The 19,168-nt window shown below is 63.4% G+C and overlaps 1 protein-coding gene across 11 annotated transcripts in view; it reads left to right on the top strand.

Moving 5' to 3' along the window:
• The window catches only part of INPP5A (inositol polyphosphate-5-phosphatase A), a 182,259-nt gene that overhangs the window by 156,455 nt on the left and 6,636 nt on the right, over positions 1–19,168 (top strand). For 10 of the 11 annotated variants that reach the window (XM_082424873.1, XM_082424875.1, XM_082424877.1 and 7 more), the window contains 3 exons: positions 4,623–4,718; positions 4,811–4,885; positions 10,751–10,824. In XM_082424873.1, the coding sequence (XP_082280999.1) occupies positions 4,623–4,718; positions 4,811–4,885; positions 10,751–10,824 (245 nt within the window). Of the gene's footprint in view, positions 1–4,622; positions 4,719–4,810; positions 4,886–10,750; positions 10,825–16,379; positions 17,659–19,168 lie in introns of those variants that run through there. The other variant, XM_082424874.1, reaches the window with a different exon arrangement.

Below are 19,168 nucleotides of genomic sequence, written 5' to 3'. Positions count from 1 at the left end.
CCCTCCCCAGCGGTGACCCACTGCCCAGGCGCGGACGGCCGAGCTGGGTCCCTGACATGGTCAGGGGAGGGGGAGGGAGGACACTACCAGCTCCCTGTGTTTTCGGGAACACGTGGCTCTGTGATGGGGCAGGTGGAGTTCCCGCCCGTCCTCACTCGGGAAGAACCCCAGCGGCGCAGAAGCTGTGTCCAGTCTGGTGGGACGCAGTGTGCAGCGGGCCTCACATTGGAGGCTGCTGGCTGTCCTTCCCGAGGGCCCACGTCCAAACAGAGACACTGGGGGCCAGGCCCCAGGTGGCGGGATGCCACCACGGGGACCGGGTGGACCCTGCGGGGCTGGGGGCTTCACAACTTCAGGAAGCCGCTCTTTTGGTTATTTTTCATTTTAAGGCTGTTGTATTTTCCATTTGATGGAAAAAAGAGTTAATCCAGCCCCCAAGGTCTGAGCAGGGGACGGAGGAGCCCGTGTAGGTGCCGGCTTGCCACCCACGCCCTTGACTGGAAGCGGCCTTGTCACCGGCAGGTGGGCACCGCCGAGAGAATGCTGGACCTGCAGGGGGCTGGACGCCCTTGGTCCCGCTGGTCCCTGTTTCTGGGGGCCTGTTCCGTGGTGTGAGCCTCTCCTGGGGGCCCAGGCAGAGATGGGGGCTACGCGTTACGTCCTTCAGGGGGTCTGCGTTTGAACAAAAAGAGGAGTGCAGCCCTCTTGCTCAGAATGAACTGGAATATTTCCAGTATCTGCTGGTAGCGTCTAAATTTGGGTGCCGGACTGGCTTGGTGGTTCGTTTTGATTTTGTTTAGACCTCCTTGCTCCCCACGTGGAGGGGAAGAAGGCAGAGAGGGCTCGGGGGAGAGATGCACGGGGTCGGTCACTGCCTGTACCTGAAACAGCCTCAGTCGTCCGGCCAGACTGGTTTCCCTCGCTGCCCGACATCAGGATTAGACCTGCCCCACCCTCTGTGCAGCCCCATGAGTAACGGGGCGCCGGACAGTGACCCCGCTCACCCCTTCTGGGCCCAGGCCCTGACGAGGCCCCTTCCCCGGGCGCAGGGGTGTGTGGGGAGCCAGAGCAGCAGAGGTCAGGAGGCCGCGGGGCTGAGTCTGCACGCACGTCCCCCGCCGCCCCCCGGGCTCCGCAGCTCGGACGCCTGGTCACCTGGCTGTGCCCAGCCGTCCCGGGGACCCAGGTGCTCCTCGGAGCCTCCCAGAGGCCAGGGCGTGAGGCCCGTCGCTGCGAACGTGGGGCGCCGGCTGCAGGACGGGAGTCCGTGCCTCCACCAACACCCGGTCTGTGTCAGACTCGTAAACCGCCACCAGGATAACTCGGGAACGAGGTGTCGCTGCGGCAGGAGGCGTCCCCCTGAGCCCAGCCCCTCGCCTGCAGGCCCGAGCGTCCTGTGGGGCACGAGGGGAGGGCGCCGCGCCCCAGCGTCTGCTGACCCCTCCCCGCGGCCGCGCCCTCTGCGGGCTCCAGAACCCGCAGGGCAGGGCCCATACTCGGGCTGTGGGCCGGTGGGCTTCTTCAGGGTCCCTCAGAGACCCCTGCACGCTCACATGTCGGGACTCCCGACTCCGGTGGAGAGAGACTCAGACGCGGTCCCCAGCCCACACCGGGCTTTGCAGACAGAAGCAAGACCAGCTATTCGTGTTCATTCAAAATATGCTTCCAATACCTGCATCACTTCCTGTGTTTTCTCAGGTGGAGAAAAAAAGTAGAATGGAAGTGTGTTCTGATTCTCTTTTTGCCTGTGAGGAGAGAACAAACCCGCTGGGCCGCTGGGCAGGCCTGTGACGACGGGGCACGCCCCGAATTTCTGTCCTGGCCGCCCAGGAGCTCTGTAAGACAGGCTGCGTCCCCTCAGCTCTCCTCCACACCGCGCGGCCCGCTGGCCGTTCCCTGCCTGCCCCCAGCCCGCCTCAGGCCCTGTCTCCACCTCTCACGCTGCCACCCGGCCTTTGCCCCCCCAGGGCCCTCCACCTGGAACCCGGCTCCATTAGCTCCGTTACACACTCACCGTCTCTCTAGTTACCACGACACCCAGCCCCAGGCGTGCCCCCCTGTATATGCTGCATGTCCTAGACGCCGACCACAGGTGCCCGCCGGCCCGGCCTATGCTGGGTCCTTTGGAAACTTGGGGTGCGTGTCAGCTGGGGCTAATGGGGGATCCCCTTCCTCTGGGCCCAGCATGCTGGGTCCAGACAGAAGCCGGGTCTCTGGAACCACAATAACTGGGTCTGAAGCCTGGCGAGCCATCAGTAAACACAAACTGAGATGCTTTTTTTAAATACCTACTACCTCTCGAAGTAGATGCACAGAAGAGAGCCTTACAGCTTTTATTTACCATTTAGAAGCTTAGCAATCACAATGAGAAAATGACCGGTGTGCCTCTGACCTCCACAGGCGGAAACTTACCGCCCAAACTTTCCAGAAGGCGCGTCGTGACCCAGACTCTGAAGCCCGCCGTGTCCCCCAGGTCAGGCTTCTCAGACTCGGAATGTTCCTGAGCAGCTCCTGGCTGGTCCCAGGGCCTGTCCTCGGGTACGGGGCTGGCTGTCCGCACCCCCGCGCCCCAGTCTGGCAGAGAGCAGAGTGGGTTCTGTAAGGCGCCACTCATGGGCTTGCCTCTGGGGACCCGAGGGGCTCTGCCTGCATAGCATTTGGACCCTGGTGGGGAGCATTTGTGACGGCGGGATGGGGGCAATGGGGCGGGCAGCTCTGGGAGGAGCGGGGCCAGCTGCACGGCGCCCTGAGCCCCAGGGGTTTGTGCGGATCCAGTGGCTGTAAAACTGCGGGACTCGCAGAAAACGCTGCACACTGCGCTTCTGGGCTGACACCGGCGCCGGGTCTTGCGGGCACCACCCCAGCAGCCCTGTGCCCCTAAATTCCAAGTGAAAAACCAGGGGCTCCGGGTGCCAGTAAGACAGTGCTGGGCCGCCTCTCCTGTGCCCTTCATGCCACCGCTGATAGTGAAATAAATCTTAGACCGCTCTTTAAGAATAACATTTGGGAAATTTTTTTCTCCTTTCAAAAGAGGAAAATGCCTTCCTGTAAGTAGGCGAGCCGGAAAGGCCCTGGCCCGGGGTGTTCTGCATGAGTGGTCACGACTGCGGATTGAAAGGCCCGGGAGGAGGCCTGGACGGCGGGTGAATGAGGTGGCTCCTGGCGGGTGTGGGAGAGAGGCCCGAGGCACGCGGAGGCCCCTCCAAGGGCTGGGCTGGCCAGATGTTTATCCTTTGGGAGCCCGTCTGAAGTGGCGAGATAAAGCAATTTTTTTAAAAAGTTTCCAGCAGATGCCTTTGGGAGAAGACCATGAATTTCCTGAATCGCGTCCGAGAGGCTACAATGCCGTCTGCCTGCCGAGCCCTCCCCATTCACTGCGCTTAAGCCACTTAAGCGCATTAGCATCTGGATGGGGCGACCTCCTCGCCGGGGGCTGGGCAGGGTGGCCGCGCTGGCCGGATGGTCCAGGCGCTTGTTCTAATCCGGCCGTTTGAAGGCGGCCAGACTGATTTGTGACACATGAGTCCAGAAGCCACTGTGGGGGGCTTGACCTGATTAGCTGTCTGTGCTCTGAATGTCAATGCCTGTCCTGGACCGCGCGGCCCAAGGGGGATCGGCGTCTGGGCTGCCCGGGGCCCTCGGGCCTGTTGCGGGAGGGTCCCCCCCAACGCGGGCTGCTTTGAGCTTCTGAGCCCCGCGGCCTCTGAGCCCTGCGGCTCCGCCGTGAAGTGACCTCACGAGGGCTCCTTAGACGAAGAGGTTTTTTTTTTAAGTCAACGTTAGTTCAGTTGCGGTGGTCTTTCTTTATTTTTTTAAATAAAAATCACCTAGTGCTTTTTTAAAAACAGCCCCATCAAGGTGTAACTTACACACAAACTGAAATCCAGCTGTGACCTTGTCACCCCACCGGCCCGGCCCCCGCGGCCCCTGCTCTGCCCTCTCTGGACTCCGCGTGGATGGACTTTCCCGAAGGGAGGCGTGCGCGGCCCCGGCCTCCGCGCGTCCTCGCCGGCACTTGCTGTGCACCTGGGTGTCTCCCGGCCCGTTTAGAGCCGTACTTCGTCTCTGCGGTGTTGGCGTGGTCAGCGCGGCCCTGCGGAGCCCCTAACTGCGCCAGGCCTCGCGGCCCCTGCGCCAGCCTCCAGCCCCGTGCAGACTGTGGGAAGCGACCCTGTGTAGCCCCCGTCCTGCTGCCTTTCCTCGCCCCACACCCAGCTTGGGACAGGAAGGCTTTTCTAAAGGAGCCTGGATTTAATAGAGTTTTCAGCCTGTTGCAGTCGGCCTGCCGCCTGTGCCCTCCCGTCTGCCCCGCCGCGGCTGGTGGGCGCCCCTGCGCAGGGCCTCCGGCGTGGCCTCTGTGTCCCCCGTGCTGCCCCCGTTCACCGTCCCTCCCGCTGTGGCTGCGGAGGACCGCTGCTCACACTGTTCCCTGCGGAACCCCCGCAGGCTTCCTGGGTCCCCAGTCCTCGGGGCAGCCGGCCGGGTGTGCGGCCCCGCCGTGTCTGGAGCCGCGGGCCCCTCCACGGGAGGTGCGAGCCCCTGAGCCGAGGTCGGGGAGGGGTGGAGGCGGGCAGCGGGCTGGCATGTCTCCGGGGACTGAGCTCCTTCCGTGTCTTTCCCAGACTCTCTGCACCAAGGCCACGATGCAGACCGTCCGGGCCGCCGACACCAACGAAGTTGTGAAGCTGATTTTCCGAGAGTCGGACAACGACCGGAAGGTGAGGCCCTGCAGGTGCGGTGGGCACCGCGCCCTGGGGCCCCGCGGCGGGAGGGGTGGGGCCCCCCTGCTCTGACGGCCCTTCCCTGGCAGGTGATGCTCCAGCTGGAGAAGAAGCTCTTTGACTACTTCAACCAGGAGGTTTTCCGGGACGACAACGGCACCGCGGTGAGTTCTGGCATCCGACGTGTGGCTGGTCCCCCGGCAGCTGCTCTGGGGTGGCGCTGGCCCCCGGTCCCTCCCAACGCCCCCGCTTTCCCAGGACCATGCTTCCCGGTGCTGTCACAGCCTGTGGGTTGGCTTCCAAACCCTCACCCTCCCCTCACTTCTCCACTGGACCCTTCCTGGGGGGGCGTCCTGCCGCCGGCTGGGCTGCGGCCACCTGCCTCGCTGCCTGTGCCGGCCAGTGTGGCCCTCAGCACTGGGGTCCTCCCCGGTGGGAGGCAGAGGGCTAGGGGCTTTGGGTGCGGAACCCCTGGTTCAGGGCCGGCCCACAGAGGCCTGGGCTGCCTTTGGAAAACCACCATGCGAATTTGTGGGGGCATCTCCGTGGCCGCGAATGCACGTGTGTGCGTGTGTGTGTGCAGAGGGAAGTATTGATATGTGTGAACGGACGCCTGCAGTTCAGACCACCCGGCGAGCGCCATCCCTGCAGCGGGATAGCCTAGGGCGGCCTGCACCTGCGGCGCCCTTTACTTCTTGTGCATCAGTTGGGCCTGCTTTTGACGCATTTATCCGACACCTGTGTTGTATCAGCGCCTGAGGGCGGTGGGGACACCTGTGGCAGCCTCACCACACGCCCAGGTGTGCACCTGTGCCTCCCCCCTCCCACCTCCTGGGGGCCTTTCTGCTCTTCCCACCCTGGTAAGGGGCTGTCTGTACCATTGTCCCCATTTTCAGTTCCCGGTTCACCCCACCTCGCCTGCTTGCCACCAAGACCATCGTCACCCCTCAGGGACGTCTTTATCCCAAAGGCCAGGGATGGCGCTTGGACTTCAGGGCCTGCCTCCGAAGCGTCCCCCCCGGGACCACAACCCTCATGGGTCAGCTCCCTGGTCCCCCTCCGCCCCCAGCTCAGCTCTTGTGCTCTGGGCGCCCCTGAGTGGCCTGGTCACCTGCTGGGTCTTGAGTTTCCAGCTCTGGACGATGCCTCTGTCTCGCGTGTGCCTCAGGCCCTTCCGAGCACTCGCACCGGCCCGGCTGGGGGCTCCGTGCCTCCGTGCGGGAGGGCCCCTAGCTCTGTGCCAGGCACACAGAAGAGGGCTCACGTCTAAGGGGACGGGGGCTCTGCAGATGTCCAGCAGACTCTGCCAGGCCCGTCCCCGCCCTGCATTCCTGTCCTCCCCGGAAGCCCTCGTCACCCGCCGGGCCTCCCTCGCCTTGCACATCCGCGGCTTCTGGGCCTGGACTCACCACACGCCTGAGGCTGCCGCCCCCGGCCGTCGCCCTCCCTGCCTTCTTCCCGACCCCTGCCCCTCTGTCCACCCCCGGCCTGGAGCCCACCCAGTCAGGCCCAGCTTTGGGCCCTTGGCCACCTCCCACCGCCGTCGGGTAAAGCCCGGGACCCTGACCTCTCCTCCGAGGCGCGGCTCACGCCCGGGGCCCCTGTGCTGACCCCCCACCCCTCCTCCAGCCGCACGGGGGACACCTCTGCCCCCGCGGACGCCCCGAGCCTCCTCACGCACTTCCCCCTGCCTGTCGTGCTGCGGACACGCGTCCCCGCGGCCCGGTCCCGGCTCGGCTGCGCAGGGGGTCTCGGGTCCCAGTGAGGTGGGCTCCTGCTGTGTCCCGCAGTGCCTGGGCTCAGCACACAGCGCTCACGGCTCAGCTGCGGCCCCGCTGGGCTGGATGGGAGGCTCTGTAGGGCGCGGCCGTGTTTGGCTGCCGTCCTGTGACTTCCCAGGCCCGGAACATGTGGGGCAGGTTTGGGGACACGACGCATTCGGTGTGCCTGTGTGGAGGTGAGGTGCCCAGGAGACTCGGGGTGCTGTCTGCTCCCTGGGCAGCCGTGCGACCCTCTGAGCTTGGAGAAGGGCGGGCGGGGTGCGCTTTGAGGGCCCCTAGCACAGAGCCGGCCCCTCGAAGCCAGGGATAGTGTGGTTACCAGGGCGAGCAGAAAGCGGAGACGCCCTGGGAGGGGAACAGTGGACACAGAGAGTGGCGCTGGGGTGGCCAGGGGGCCAGAACGTTCCGGAAGGAGCCAGGACCCTGGTGAGAAGGAAGGTCCATTATGTGAGGGAGAAACAGGGTCCTGAGGCAGGTGTGCGGGGCGGGGGCGGGGGAGGGGACCACGGGGATGTCACACGTGGGTCCAGAGTCCCCGCTGCCCTCGGTTAGCACTTAGAGAATGTGTCACCACCCTGGAAACTACAGATGTCACCGTTAGACGTAAGCTCTAGTTCTGTATTTATTTACCATGTGAAACTGTGCTCCTTTAAGGTGGAGGAAAGTTAGTTTGAACATCTGGGAGAGGTTTGAGGCTGACTCAGATGAGAAGACGCAGTGGAGTCGAAGCAGAGACGAGGTCTCCACGTGGGTTCTGGAAGGCCCGCGGGCCCCGCCTGTCGGGTCAGGCATCTCCGGGGAAGGGGGTGGCCTCGTGCGTCCCCCGGTGCAGGGCCTGGGCTCAGCGGTAACTGCCCCGGCAGCTCGGCGTGTCAGTCCCACTTGGGGGGCGGGCGTCCAGACCCCTGGGGGACGATGAATGGCCCTTGGAGCCCGCGGAGGACGTCTCACCTTCACGCGAGACGCCCACAGCACGATGGATGTGCCGCTCCGGCCTCGGCCCCCAGATCATCGCATCCTCGATCAGCCACCGGTCTTGTTCCCGTCTGACAGAAATTTAATTCAAGCTGGCTCTGAAAATAATTATTGTATTTTAAGAGTAGTAATCATTGGCCGGGACATGATTGAATGTGTCCATGCCTATTGACTTTTTCTATGATTTATAGCTTTGTTGAGTCGATATTCCCATCGAAATTGTATAATTAATTATAAGTGTGTCTGTCAGGGCTGCAGGATGGAGTGCCCTGGTGAGGATTTGGAGAGATTAAATTTTCTGCGGCTGTCCCAGGGCAGGGCGCGTGAGTTTTCACCGCACTTGGCCTGTTGGATAGAGATGTTTTCTGGGTGTGTAGCAACTGCTCCAGCTCAGGGCGCATCGATTTTCCGGCCTCTTTCCCTTTATCAGCGCGGCGTCTCTGCAGTAACAGAGGAATGTGTGCAGCCGGGACAGCGCCTGACAGATACGTACGATCAGCCGGCCGCTTAATCATTGTCTACACACGCCCTACTCTGTTTTTCACTTTGTAGTCAAGAAGAATGTTAAAGATACATGTGAAATTGGTTACCACTTTGTGAAAAATCTCAGAGAGGTACAGATTACCATTTCAACAGAAATGCACTGTCATTTCTAATCAGAAACACCTCACGCTGGCCTCCTGTGGCAGCAGCCGTGGCTCCAGCCCCCCATCGCTCCCGTGGACTCAGGACGTGGAGCCCTGGGGGCCGTGGGGCAGCAGGAACAGAACACAGCCCCGGGTACAAAGCGTGTAGGAAGCGCTCCGCAGTAGCGAGAGTCCACAGACATCAGATAACTGAATACCTGATAAAAATTATAAGATGAGATTTAAAGGTATTGAAAACGTGAAAGAAACATAAACAAATACCATACCCCGAAAAAAGCAGGCAGATGAAAAGGTATGAGAAGTGCTAGCAGCAGTCACTGAGGTGGAAGTCTCCACAGGTAAGTTAAGTGTCAGGACAGACGCAGCTGGACAGCGGAGCTGAGACCCCAGTGCAGCGCAGCTCGGAGGCAATGCCTGGAGGCTCCAAGCGGGGCTGGAAGGCCTGGTCCTCAGAAGCTCGGCGAGTCCTGAGCCGAACGCCAAACGTGAAGACTTGAGAGCAGCCCGAGCGCCAGGTCTCCACAGGAAGGACGTTGGCAGCGGGCCTTGTGGGAGCGACAGAGCCGCCACGACCGAGGGATCGGCGGGGGGAGCGGGGAGGACGCGGCGGGGGCGGCCCCGCAGCGGGGCCGGAGCAGCAGGAGGGAGAGCGTGCGTGCGGGGCTCTGCGGACACGCGTGTGCCCGTCACGCGGAGGACGGGGCGGGCGAGCCCGTCGGGGCGCCTCGTGGAATTACTGTGTCCGGAATGTTTCTTTTCTTCTCTCGAGAGTCTGAGTTAAATTTGGGAGAAATTGAAAGGCTTGGCAGCTCTCGGTGGGTGAGGCTCGGGCCGCTCACCGCCTGCAGGTTCCCGGGTGCTGGACCGAGTCCCCTGGGGGGAGGAGGCCGCCGCCAGCGTCGGGTCGGTGGCCGGTCGTCAGGGGTGCCGTGGTTGCTCCTCGCCTGACCTCGCCGCCAGGCCGGCGCCTCTCCTGACGGTCGCGCCCACCTGCAGCCACCCCGCAGCATAACGGCTGCCTTCCCGTCTGATCTGCGAAGGCCAGGAGTTCACGCTTGGGGTGTTGTGGATGAGACGTGCTCACCGGCCTCCGGTGGGGGGGGGGGTGTGCCTGCGAGTGTGATGTGAGGGCATCTCCAGGCACATGTGCGTGCAAACACATGTAAGCACGGGACTGGTCCAGGCCCCACGCTCATGCTTCACCCACACACACACACACACACACACTCTTCCCCTCCATCCCCGGCGGCACTAACTCTGCAACCTTCCGGAAGCTGTTTGGCCTGGGCTGCTCCCTGGAAGTGGGGTGTGTTTCTCCTCGATGCAGAGGCAGGGGCCACTGGGGCCGCGAAGCTGAGGGCCTCTGCCACCCCCCATGCCTCCCCCGCCCCTCCCCCTCCCACACCCACAGCTCCCGCCCTGTGCGTCCCCTCCCCCATCCCCAACCCCTTCCTCCACCCCATGCCCCTCCCCATCCTGCATCCCCATTCCTGGCCCTGCACCCCTAGGGCCCCGGCATGGCCGTCAGGGGGTGCTGAGTTGGGTGAGGTTTGCCACGGGCGCTTCCTCCCAGCAGATGTGGGCTCACAAGTGTCACCTGTGGGGTCCAGCATCCAAGCCTCCCCAGGCAGGGTCCGAGGCTCTTTGTGCCCCCGTCTCCGGGTGTCCAGGATGCTGCAGAAACCTGTGTGAGACTGAAATCAGGCAGCTGTGTCTGAAGTGGTCCCGTTTATGCAAAAGGAGCTTTGGTTTATCCCCCCACGCAGACCACAGACACCATCAAGGGCTCCTGCCGGGGGAGGTGTCAGCTCTGCCTCCCTCTGACCGGCCGATGGCTGGCCTGGTGCACGCAGGCTCGGCGGGGAGGGCCACATGCAGGTGGCTCAGGTAGCAGCCTGGCGCCCGGTAATTACTGCGTACACGGCACCGCTAACTGCACGCTTCGGGAGTGGTGGATGAGGTAGCGGAAGAAGAGAGGACGGGTGTGGCTTCGGGGGCCTGCACGATGCCGTGCTCCCGCACAGCTGCAGGGGACGTGAGTGATGACCGCATCCCCGGGGTGTGCGTGCCCGTGGTGGCCCGACGCTGCCAGTGCCCTTCCCTCCTGGGGGCACGGTGCCCCGGGGCGTGTGGCTCTGAAGAGTCCCTCAGGGCCAGCTCCTGTTTTTTGTCTTCCTGTGTGAGGTCAGCGCTCTTACTCTCTTGACTTAGTTTGGGCAAAACGGTGTCCCCTCTGCTGGGCACTGCCTGAGGGCACCTCGGAGGCGACGCCAGTGCCCACGGTGGCTGCACCGCGTGGTCTCAGCGGAGCGAGGTGGCCCTGCGTGGCCGGTCAGCACCGGCAATGTGAGTCCAGCACCGGCAGCAGAGGGGCTGAGTCCGGAGCAGGCTTCGCACAGAAGGGCCTGCAGGGTGCCCCGGGTCTCTCCGGCTGCACCCCCGGGGGGCCCGCCCTCAGGAGGCCTGCACGCGGCCCGGGTGATGTGCAGGGCAGGTGCTGGAGCAACACGTGTTTCCCGGAAGTTACAGGTCCCTGCTGCAGACAGAACCCCCCCCCAGGGCTTCTCGGTGCCCCCTGGGAGGCAACCCAAAGTGACTCTCTATTTTTTTCTGTTTCTTTTTTCAGCTCTTAGAATTTGACAAGGAGCTGTCTGTCTTTAAGGACAGACTGTACGAACTGGACATCTCGTTCCCTCCCAGGTAAGGAGCGCCGCTCGCTGGGCCAGCAGGTAACTGTGCTCCTGTCCGTGCGTCGTGCCACCTGTGCCTCCTCCCCCCGCCCCCCCCCCCGCACTGAGCACAGCAGGGGTCTGTTCTCTCCTTTCTCCCAACATGGCCTCTCAGATTCGCCTACGAGGGGCCCACACAGGCAGCTCTATGTTCTGGATCCTGCTGGAACCGTCGTGGGGTGGGTTTTGGTTTGGTTTGCCTGTGTTTGTCTTTCTCGGGTATGTAAGCTTTTGCTGGGTTTTGCTCTGGTGTTCATAGAGTCTTGAAATCTGCAGCAATAACAGTGCGTTCCCTCCTGACCAGCCCGGGGCTGCAGAGGGGCGGGCTGGGGGGAGAGAGACGATTACGAAGCGGCCAGGACACCGGGTGGGCGCTGGGCCCGCGGGCCCGTCTGGAAAGACACGGATGCCCTATCGCGGGCTTCTCCTACCCGTCTCTCTCCTTTCATAGATTCCAAGTAGACATTCTTATCACTTGGGAGAAAATGGGCCTTGGGCAGGTTCAGGGAAGCTTTCTCAGGTAGACGGGACCTGGTGAGCAGCTGCAAGCGGGGCCGAGGGCGCCGCCTGGCCCCCCTCGTCTGTGTCGGGCCTGGCAGTAAACGCGTCAGAGGAACGGTTGGCATCCAGAACGTGCTGGGGGGCCAGGTCCTCTCAGGCTCCCTCTGAAGGTCACCCCCTGCTTCCTGGGTCACACTCCAGTGGTCAGACGTGTGCAGCCTTGAAGGGGCCCCCACCGTCCACTGGACATGGGACTCGCTGCGGGTCCAGGCTCTGGCCAAGGCGGCCGGGCGCTCACAGCTCAGGGTCGGCGCCCAGACCAGAGGTGCGAGGTTCAGGGGCCAGAGAAGCAGGCGCCTGGGCCCTTGGGGTGCCTCGTGGGCCCCCAGCAGTGGCTCCAACACCCGTGAACTCGTGACTCAGCGGCTCAGGACCAGAAGGGCGGCCCTCAGCCATGCCGTCCAGGTGCTGACCACCACGTTGCCCTCAGTCTCTGACGCTACTTTAAACGTACATATGATGTGCGGTGAACCGTGCTCCCAGGTACAGCTGAAGTCTAAAGACGTCCTGAGGGACGTGTTCAGCCCGCGCCTCCTGAGGGTACTGCAGGGGTCCCTCCTGCTTGACCGGGGTCCAGCGCCTCTCTCAGGGCTGTGGAGCCAGCCAGGAGGGAGGGGGCCTGGGGCTGCCGAAGGCATAGCCCTGTGGACACGTGTATGCCCTGAGCTGGCGTCGGCCCCTCGGGCTTCTCCCAAACGCCACAGCCTTGAAGGTCACCCAGGTGCAGGGTGCAGAAGATGCGGGCAGGACCGGCCCCAGGACCTCGTGGTCCGTGCTCAGGTGGCCGAGGGATGAGCCCCCCACCCCTAGGCAGCAGAGAGACTGGCACGTCCAGAGTCGGGAGGGACAAGGCTGCGTGGTCCAGCCAGGCTCCGGCTGGCGGTCTCCAGGAAGCACAGGCCATCCCCCCGGAAGGCGGCTGTAGCCCCGGCCTCTGAGATCCCACTGGTAGGTGGGGGTGGGCATGCTTTGGTGCCAAGCCGGAGGAACTCCAGGGAGGGCCTGGGGTTCGTCAGGGTACCTGGGGCTGCGGGCACCTCGAGGTCACCTGCGCTCAGTCTGGGGCACACCTGCCTCGGGGTTTGATGGGCTCGTGTGGCAGGAGAATGACCCCGAGAGGTCCTGCCCTCGTCTGGGAACCTGTGGACGTCCTGTGACTTTGCAGGTGCGTTAGGAACGTGCCTGCACTGTAGGGGCGGTGTCCTGGGCTGCGGGGCCCCCCCCACAAGCCCATCACCGCAGAGGTCCCCCTCTGCCTGGAGGTGACGGCTGCCACCCGAGGGAGGTGGCCTGGGAGGGGCAGGCAGCCAGGGGCACTGGGAGGACCATCAGTGTAGGGGTCAGATTTTCTCCCTTTAACTGGGAAGTAGCACTCGAAGTTTTCTGAGGTGGGAAAAATCGTGGTTTACAGACTAAATCATCGGCTCCCAAAGCTGGGGGTCCAGCTCACAGTAGGAAATACACCTGACCTGTCAGCCCCGTCACAGGCTCCTGGGGCCTTTCCGGCCACTGCCCGGCTCACCCATCCCTCCCCCACCGCCCAGGTCATCTCCCCCCACTGTCCAAGTCACCCACCCCTCCCCCACTTCCTGGGTTATCCGTTCCCCTCCCGCACTGCCCATCTTCCCCCTCCTCTGGTGCCTGGGTCACACCCATCCCCCTCCCTTGGCTCTGTTGCATTTTAAAACCATGTTTGTGACCATCGGGTAGAGCTCACAGCCCCCCTGGGTTGCCACGTGGGGTCTGGAGGGCTGTTCCAGACATGGGACAATGACAGCGGAAGCAGAAGCGGGACAGCAGCAGGGACTTGGTTAGAAACGGTGGCTGTGTGGTTTGGTACCCAGATGTGTCCTCTGACTCTGCCAGAAAATAAGTGATCTCAGGCGTGCTCTGTGTGTGTGTGTGTGTGTGCAGGAGCATGAGCTCCTGTGCACACGTGTGTAGGGTGTGTGCACAGAGGATTGTGCATGGGTGTATTCACTTGTGCACACTGTGTAGGCACGTGTCCATGGATGTGGCACCGCATGGGTGTGGGTGCATGTGTGTGCAGAGTACGTGCACGTGTGTGTAGGGGTGTGTGTGTACCTGTGTGGGTGTGTGTGCAGGATGTATGCGTTCGGATTATAGACTGATTGCATGTGTTTGTGCAGTGCATGGGTTTGTGTGTGTGCATATAGTATCCACACATGCACAAATATGGGTGTGCACACGGAGTGTATGTACATGGTGTGGCTGTACACGTGTGCATACAGAGTTGTACGCATACATGGTTGTATGTGCACACGTGTGGGTATGTGGGTGTATGTGCATGGGTGTGTGCAGTGTGTCTTGGGGTGGGGGTGGGTTGTGTATGCACATGTGCACGGTATGTGTACGCATGGGCCTACTTTGTGTGTGTGTGTGTGTGTGCAAGTACATGGCTGTGTACAGGTGCGCATTGCAGAGGTGTGGGTATGTGTGTGTGTGAGCTGTGTTTGCACATGTACATGGTATGTGCACATATGAGCGAATAGGTGTTTGGACATACATGGGTGTTTATGTGGGGGGGTGTGCATGAGCTTGTGTGCAGTTCATGCGTGTGGTGCAAAACTCGTGTGCATACGTGTATGCGTGTGTGCTTCCTGGGTGTATGCATTGCCTGCCTGGGTGGGTGTGTTGCTGGGGTGTGCAGGGGGCGTCCTCTGTGCACAGCTGCCAGCCGAGGGCCATCTCCCGCTCTTGGAAGCTGTCGGGGGCTTCTGGCCTGGAGCGGTTTCCCTGCAGACCGTCCGTCTACCGCTTCTCTCCGAGCTGAGGGGTGGGAGCCGCCGAGAAGCCGCCTGAGGAGCCTGGCGCCGGGGCTGCCCTGGTCCTGCGCGGGGAGGGGCAGGCGGGGGGAGGTGGGCAGGGGAGGCGGCCGTCGTGTCCCGTGTGCCCAGCGTCCCCGCCATGGAAGGAGGCAGGGAGTCTGCCGGGGTGCCCGCCAGCTGCGCATCCTGCCCACGGGGCCGTCCTGCGTCCAGGCTCCACCACGCTGCCCTGTTCGAGGTGGAAAGGCGGAACCTCCCGGTTCTGTTTCTACTGGTGAGGCTGAGCCCCGTGGGGACCTTTCCGGAAGCCGCGCTGGTCAGTGAGGGACACCACGTCTGCGTTTGTCTGCGTGGCCTCGGGCAGGGTGGGGTGTGCATGTGGCAGCCCCGCAGTCACAGAGAAGGGCCACGCCAGCCCCTTCCCACGCTCCCGAGGCCCGTGTCATCCTCACGACTCCGTTCTGTGAAAACGGCCCTTCCCTCCCATGTGGGCCAGGCGGTCGGGACAAAGGTGCGTGGGCTCCAAGGCTGTGGGCCCTCGCTCGTGGCTCTGGGCATTTGTGGGGACGGTCTGTGCCTCACTGGCTGCCGGACTCTGGCACCTCCTGGGGGCGAGGTGGGGGGTTTGTGGACAGTGTCCATTCAAGGGGCAGTGGGCACCCCAGGCCGTCGTGCCTGTCCTCACCCAGCTTTCCTCTCTGTGAGGCCTGTTTGCTCCAGCTTGTCAGCCAGGGAATTAGCAAGAGCCATGGGCATCCCTGGTGCCAACGGGCAGTGCCACGGGAGCAGGGTGTCCTGAGCGGCATCCTCTGGCCGTCGCGCCTGGTTTTCAGAACCTTTCTGCGCCTTTGACTTTGTTATCCAAGCAGTGGACTCAGTGCAAACTGGCTGTGGAGTCCTGGTCCCCGTCCTGGTGGAGGCGAGCTCTCAGCTGCTGGGGGCCAGGGGCTGGGGGCGGGGTCAGTGCAGAGCCTGGAGTGGGGGCCACCATGCCCCCCGTGGCTCCAGGCTGTGGCTAATCGCATACCCGGGACAGTCCTCAGAGATGCTCGAGCAGACAGGTCTCCTACGGAGAGCGAGGGGGGCGGGGGGGTGTTTCTTGGGCAGAGGCGTTCGTGACTGTTCTCCGCGGGCTAACAGAACTCCACTCCTAATGGATTGTAAGTCAATGCTGTGTGTCCCTTTGCTGGAAGAGGTGCTAATATTTCAGGCGTTTGTAGAGCCTTCAGTTCTCGTTCTTCTCAGCCTCGGGCACAGTTTTGCACCTTCGCGAGGGACAACCACGAAGTGACTGGTGGGGTGGGGTAGAGGGGTGGCGGCCAGGCCAGGCTAGTGGGCGCAGGGGGTGCCCGCCACAGAGACCCTCCAGGCCCCACCCCGCGCTCCAGATGACGCCCGCCAACCCCGAGTGGCCACGGACGGCGCTCGGGACCAGGCCAAATGAAGGCCTTTAACGCCACGTGGTGTTTCCACATGCTGGTGACATATAAAGCTTTAAGCTCGTGCTCAGAATAACTGGTGGGCAAAGAGCGTGATGCTGGCGCTGGCGTGAGCCGTGCCCACCTGGTCTGTCTGTGTGCGCGGCCTGGAGGGGCTGCAGAGCCGACCGCAAGGCTGGTTGTTTGCAGTGGACAAGGCGACGGTCAGCTTTCCGCGTCCTGTGCTGTCACGCTGGCCACCCTCCCTGCCCTCGGCCCAGCGTCCGCCGGCGGCTCCCACTCTCAACCCGGATTTGGGCCGATCGCGGGAGCCCCCCCTTGCCTCTCCCCAGGAAGGCCCCGCGTGAGTGGCAGTGATCTGGGACGCCCCAGAGGTGACCACCAAAGCCGGTCCTGTGCATCCAGCAGGGAGTTTCTAACGTAGAGTGTCATTCTGAGTTACTGTCGTTGGTTTTGAAATAAAGAGATCAAAGTATGAAGACGAGGCGGCTTAGCTGCCTTTTCCACTAACGCGGTGGCAGCAGGCTTCCCGTGGTGTGGAACCCTCCCCCAGCCCTGCACGCGGCCCTGCCCTGGACCCAAGTCCCTGTGGAGCGCTGCCGCCCACCCGCGCCCTCGGAACCGCCCCCACCGCCACAGGAAGCCTCCCGTCCCTGAGGCCCGAGAATTCCCAGAGGTGGCGGATGCGCCCCACACGCTCCCCTCCCGTCCCACTGACTCCTAACTGTGTCTCCCAGGCCTGAGAGTCAATCAAGGAAGCATTCGTGCGGCTTCGCCTGGGTGGGGCTGAGGAGGGGGCCGCCCCCAACACCGTGACAACAGCAAGTAGCGTCTCCGTGTAATCGCGAACATAGAGCTCACCTTCCAGCCCCTGACAGGGTCTCGGGCCCCTGGGGGTCCACACGTCACGGCCGAGAACTCCCCAAACCTGGAGGTAACCAAAACGCCACCTTTAATGGATAGATGTTGGCTGCTGAAGCGGCCGGACCCCTGCTCCCCGCGGGCCTGGGAGCAGTGGGAACCAGGGGCCCGGGGGCTGCTGTCTGTGGCGCGGGAGCCGCCGGGGGGTGCAGGGCTGCTGCGCCCCCTGCGCTTGTGGCTCTGCGTGACACGTGTGCCCCAGAGTGAAGCTGACCGGGGAGGTGGACAGACGCACAGTCAGAGTACACACCTCGCCAGAGAAAAGCCACACCTTCCCAAGGACGGACAAAAACGCTCCACGGTGGGAAAGAGGTTTTTACTGGGCAAATTACAGAAAAAGATCCAGCGAGAGCTTTCGAAAAAGACAAAAATATATATAACACAGGGATAAAATGTATTACACGGCTCTGGCCAGAGAAGGCTGTCTCTCTTCAGTGGATACATTTATTTTTATATTAAAGATTTGGAGGTGCTTTTCAGACTTCTTTTTGGGCCATAATTCAACTTTGGACCATCTGTAGATTCCTGTCTGTAACGATAAATATAAAACGGTGACACTTGGACAAAAAGGCTGAGCTCCCTGCTGTGTGCCCGGCCTGGTTCTTGGGAAGGGAGCCAGGAAGCTTGTCCAGCTGGTCTCCGAGCCCCGGGTGGACACGGCCCACACGGAGGCACGGGGACAAGCGCTGAGGGGCAGAGGGCCAGGGCACCGGTTACTCGGGAAGCCGCCGGTCACCCCACGGGGACGCTGCGGGCACCTGTGTCCACAGAGCCGGGTCAGCTCTACGGCTCTGACCACGGGCCCCTCCTGGCCCCTTGGCCCCGAGCTCCTCCTCCCCACGACAGTGTGAATGTTATTGCCCAGCTCAGGTGCAGCTTCCTTCCGCCTCCTTTTCTTTCCCAGGAGTCTCAGGTGTTTGGAAACTGAGTTCCTGCACGGCCACTGCCTGCCGGCCTCCGGGGCTGCCATGCACGGGTGGACGGTCCGCCAATTCGCCGGCTGCGCGGGCCCGTCCGCCCTCAGCAGGGCCGTGACTTGGGGACACTCGTGTTATCCCCACGCGAGAAGCCCAGGAGGGTCCCCCGCAGCACCCCCAATTCTCCGCCTCCTGCTTCGGTGAGAACTGGGCCTGTCTGGCCAGGTTCAGGGGCCCCCGCCCCCTCCACCCTCGGGCTCCTCCTGAGCCCGCGTCTCGCGCGCACGGCGGCCGGCCCTGCAGAGTCGGGCGGCCGGCACAGTGGGCCTTTGTGCCTTCCCGGCCTGGCTGCTGGCCTCGGGCCCTGGTGACACCACCCGCCTGCCCGCCGCTCAGATGCAGGCCGAGCCTTGTCGGCAGCGCCCTGGCAAAGGGGCCGCTTGCTCACATCCTGTATCCTGCGGGAAGGAGCCCGAGGGGCTGGGAGGACAGGTGGGCGATTGTTAGCTTTATCTCAGGGCCATTCGTTGTGGCGGTCACTCCCCACCATGCGGGGCCAGGCTGGCGGCTCGTCCCGCGTCCCCGCCCTGCGCAGCGTTTGCTTTCAGATAAGTCCGCGTGTGCAGCGAGCATTAATCATCGGCAGCCCCGGCAGGCAGCGCTGGGCCATCCTTGGAGTGGCCTGGGCAGGGCCCCCCCTCCTGGGCCCACGCCGGCCTTGCCCGGCCCGTCTGCGCCAGCACCGCCCTGCTCGCTCCTGGCCTGGCTCTGGGAGTGGCTGGCCCCTTCCGGGAGTCTGTCCACAGCAAGGGCCCCCGGTCCGTGGGGTGAGGGTGCCGCCCCCAACCGCCCTGCCCGTCCCGGCCAGGGCGCCCCTCACGGCCAGGGCGCCCCTCACGGCCAGCTTCTTTCGCCCGCTGAATCACACGTGGGAAGGCCCCACGGCAGCAGCAAGGTTGAGAACACGGACTGAAGGCCCGGTGGGAAGCTTGTCACGGCTCCGGGCCTCCCGGGCCCTTCCGTGTTACTCCTCACCAGGCTGACTGTCCCCGTGATGGCCCGTCAGCTCCTGGCGGTGGACGGGGGGCGGGCCCTGGCGCCCTGTGATGATGGCTCCGCGGTGTGCTTGGGGACTGTCCATCACTTACCTGAGTGGGCTTTTCGTGCTGTTTCTAACCCAGGACCCACAGCACTTCCCTGAACCTTGCCCTAGGCAGGTCCCCAGGGGGCTCTGTGGGCATTGGGGTGCAGCCTCAGTGGGACCCCCGATGGCCAGGGCTCTCGAGGGCTTTCCCGTAGCAACAACGTCATAGGTGCAGCTGAGGGTCATGCGGTGGTTCCCGAAGCCCCCGGGACTCGATCCTGCTCCCGTCTGCACTGCATCTCCGAGGGATGCTTCGAGCCGGCCCGTTTAGCACTCTTGGAGCAGCGTGTGTCTGTGCGGCTCCTGCCCGACGGGGAGTGTGGGCGAGGCCCAGGGTGGCCGGCTCCACCTCCCAGACCTGCTGTTGACCGCAGATTTCCCTCCGGGTGAACCTGTCCTGCCCCGCCTCACGGTCAAGGACCAGCTTGGGTGGGCTCAGAGCACACACGACCTTCCCAGCCCTGGCCACAGCCCTGCCGGCCGCCCTCTCCCCTGACCTTTGCCTCCAGTGGAGGGGGCTGGGAGCTTGCTCTGTGCTCAGCAC

Source organism: Balaenoptera physalus (assembly GCF_965194825.1).
Source record: "Balaenoptera physalus genome assembly, chromosome: 14".
In the NCBI taxonomy this organism is placed as follows: Eukaryota; Metazoa; Chordata; class Mammalia; order Artiodactyla; family Balaenopteridae; genus Balaenoptera; species Balaenoptera physalus.
This window is presented reverse-complemented; position numbering and strand designations above follow the sequence as displayed.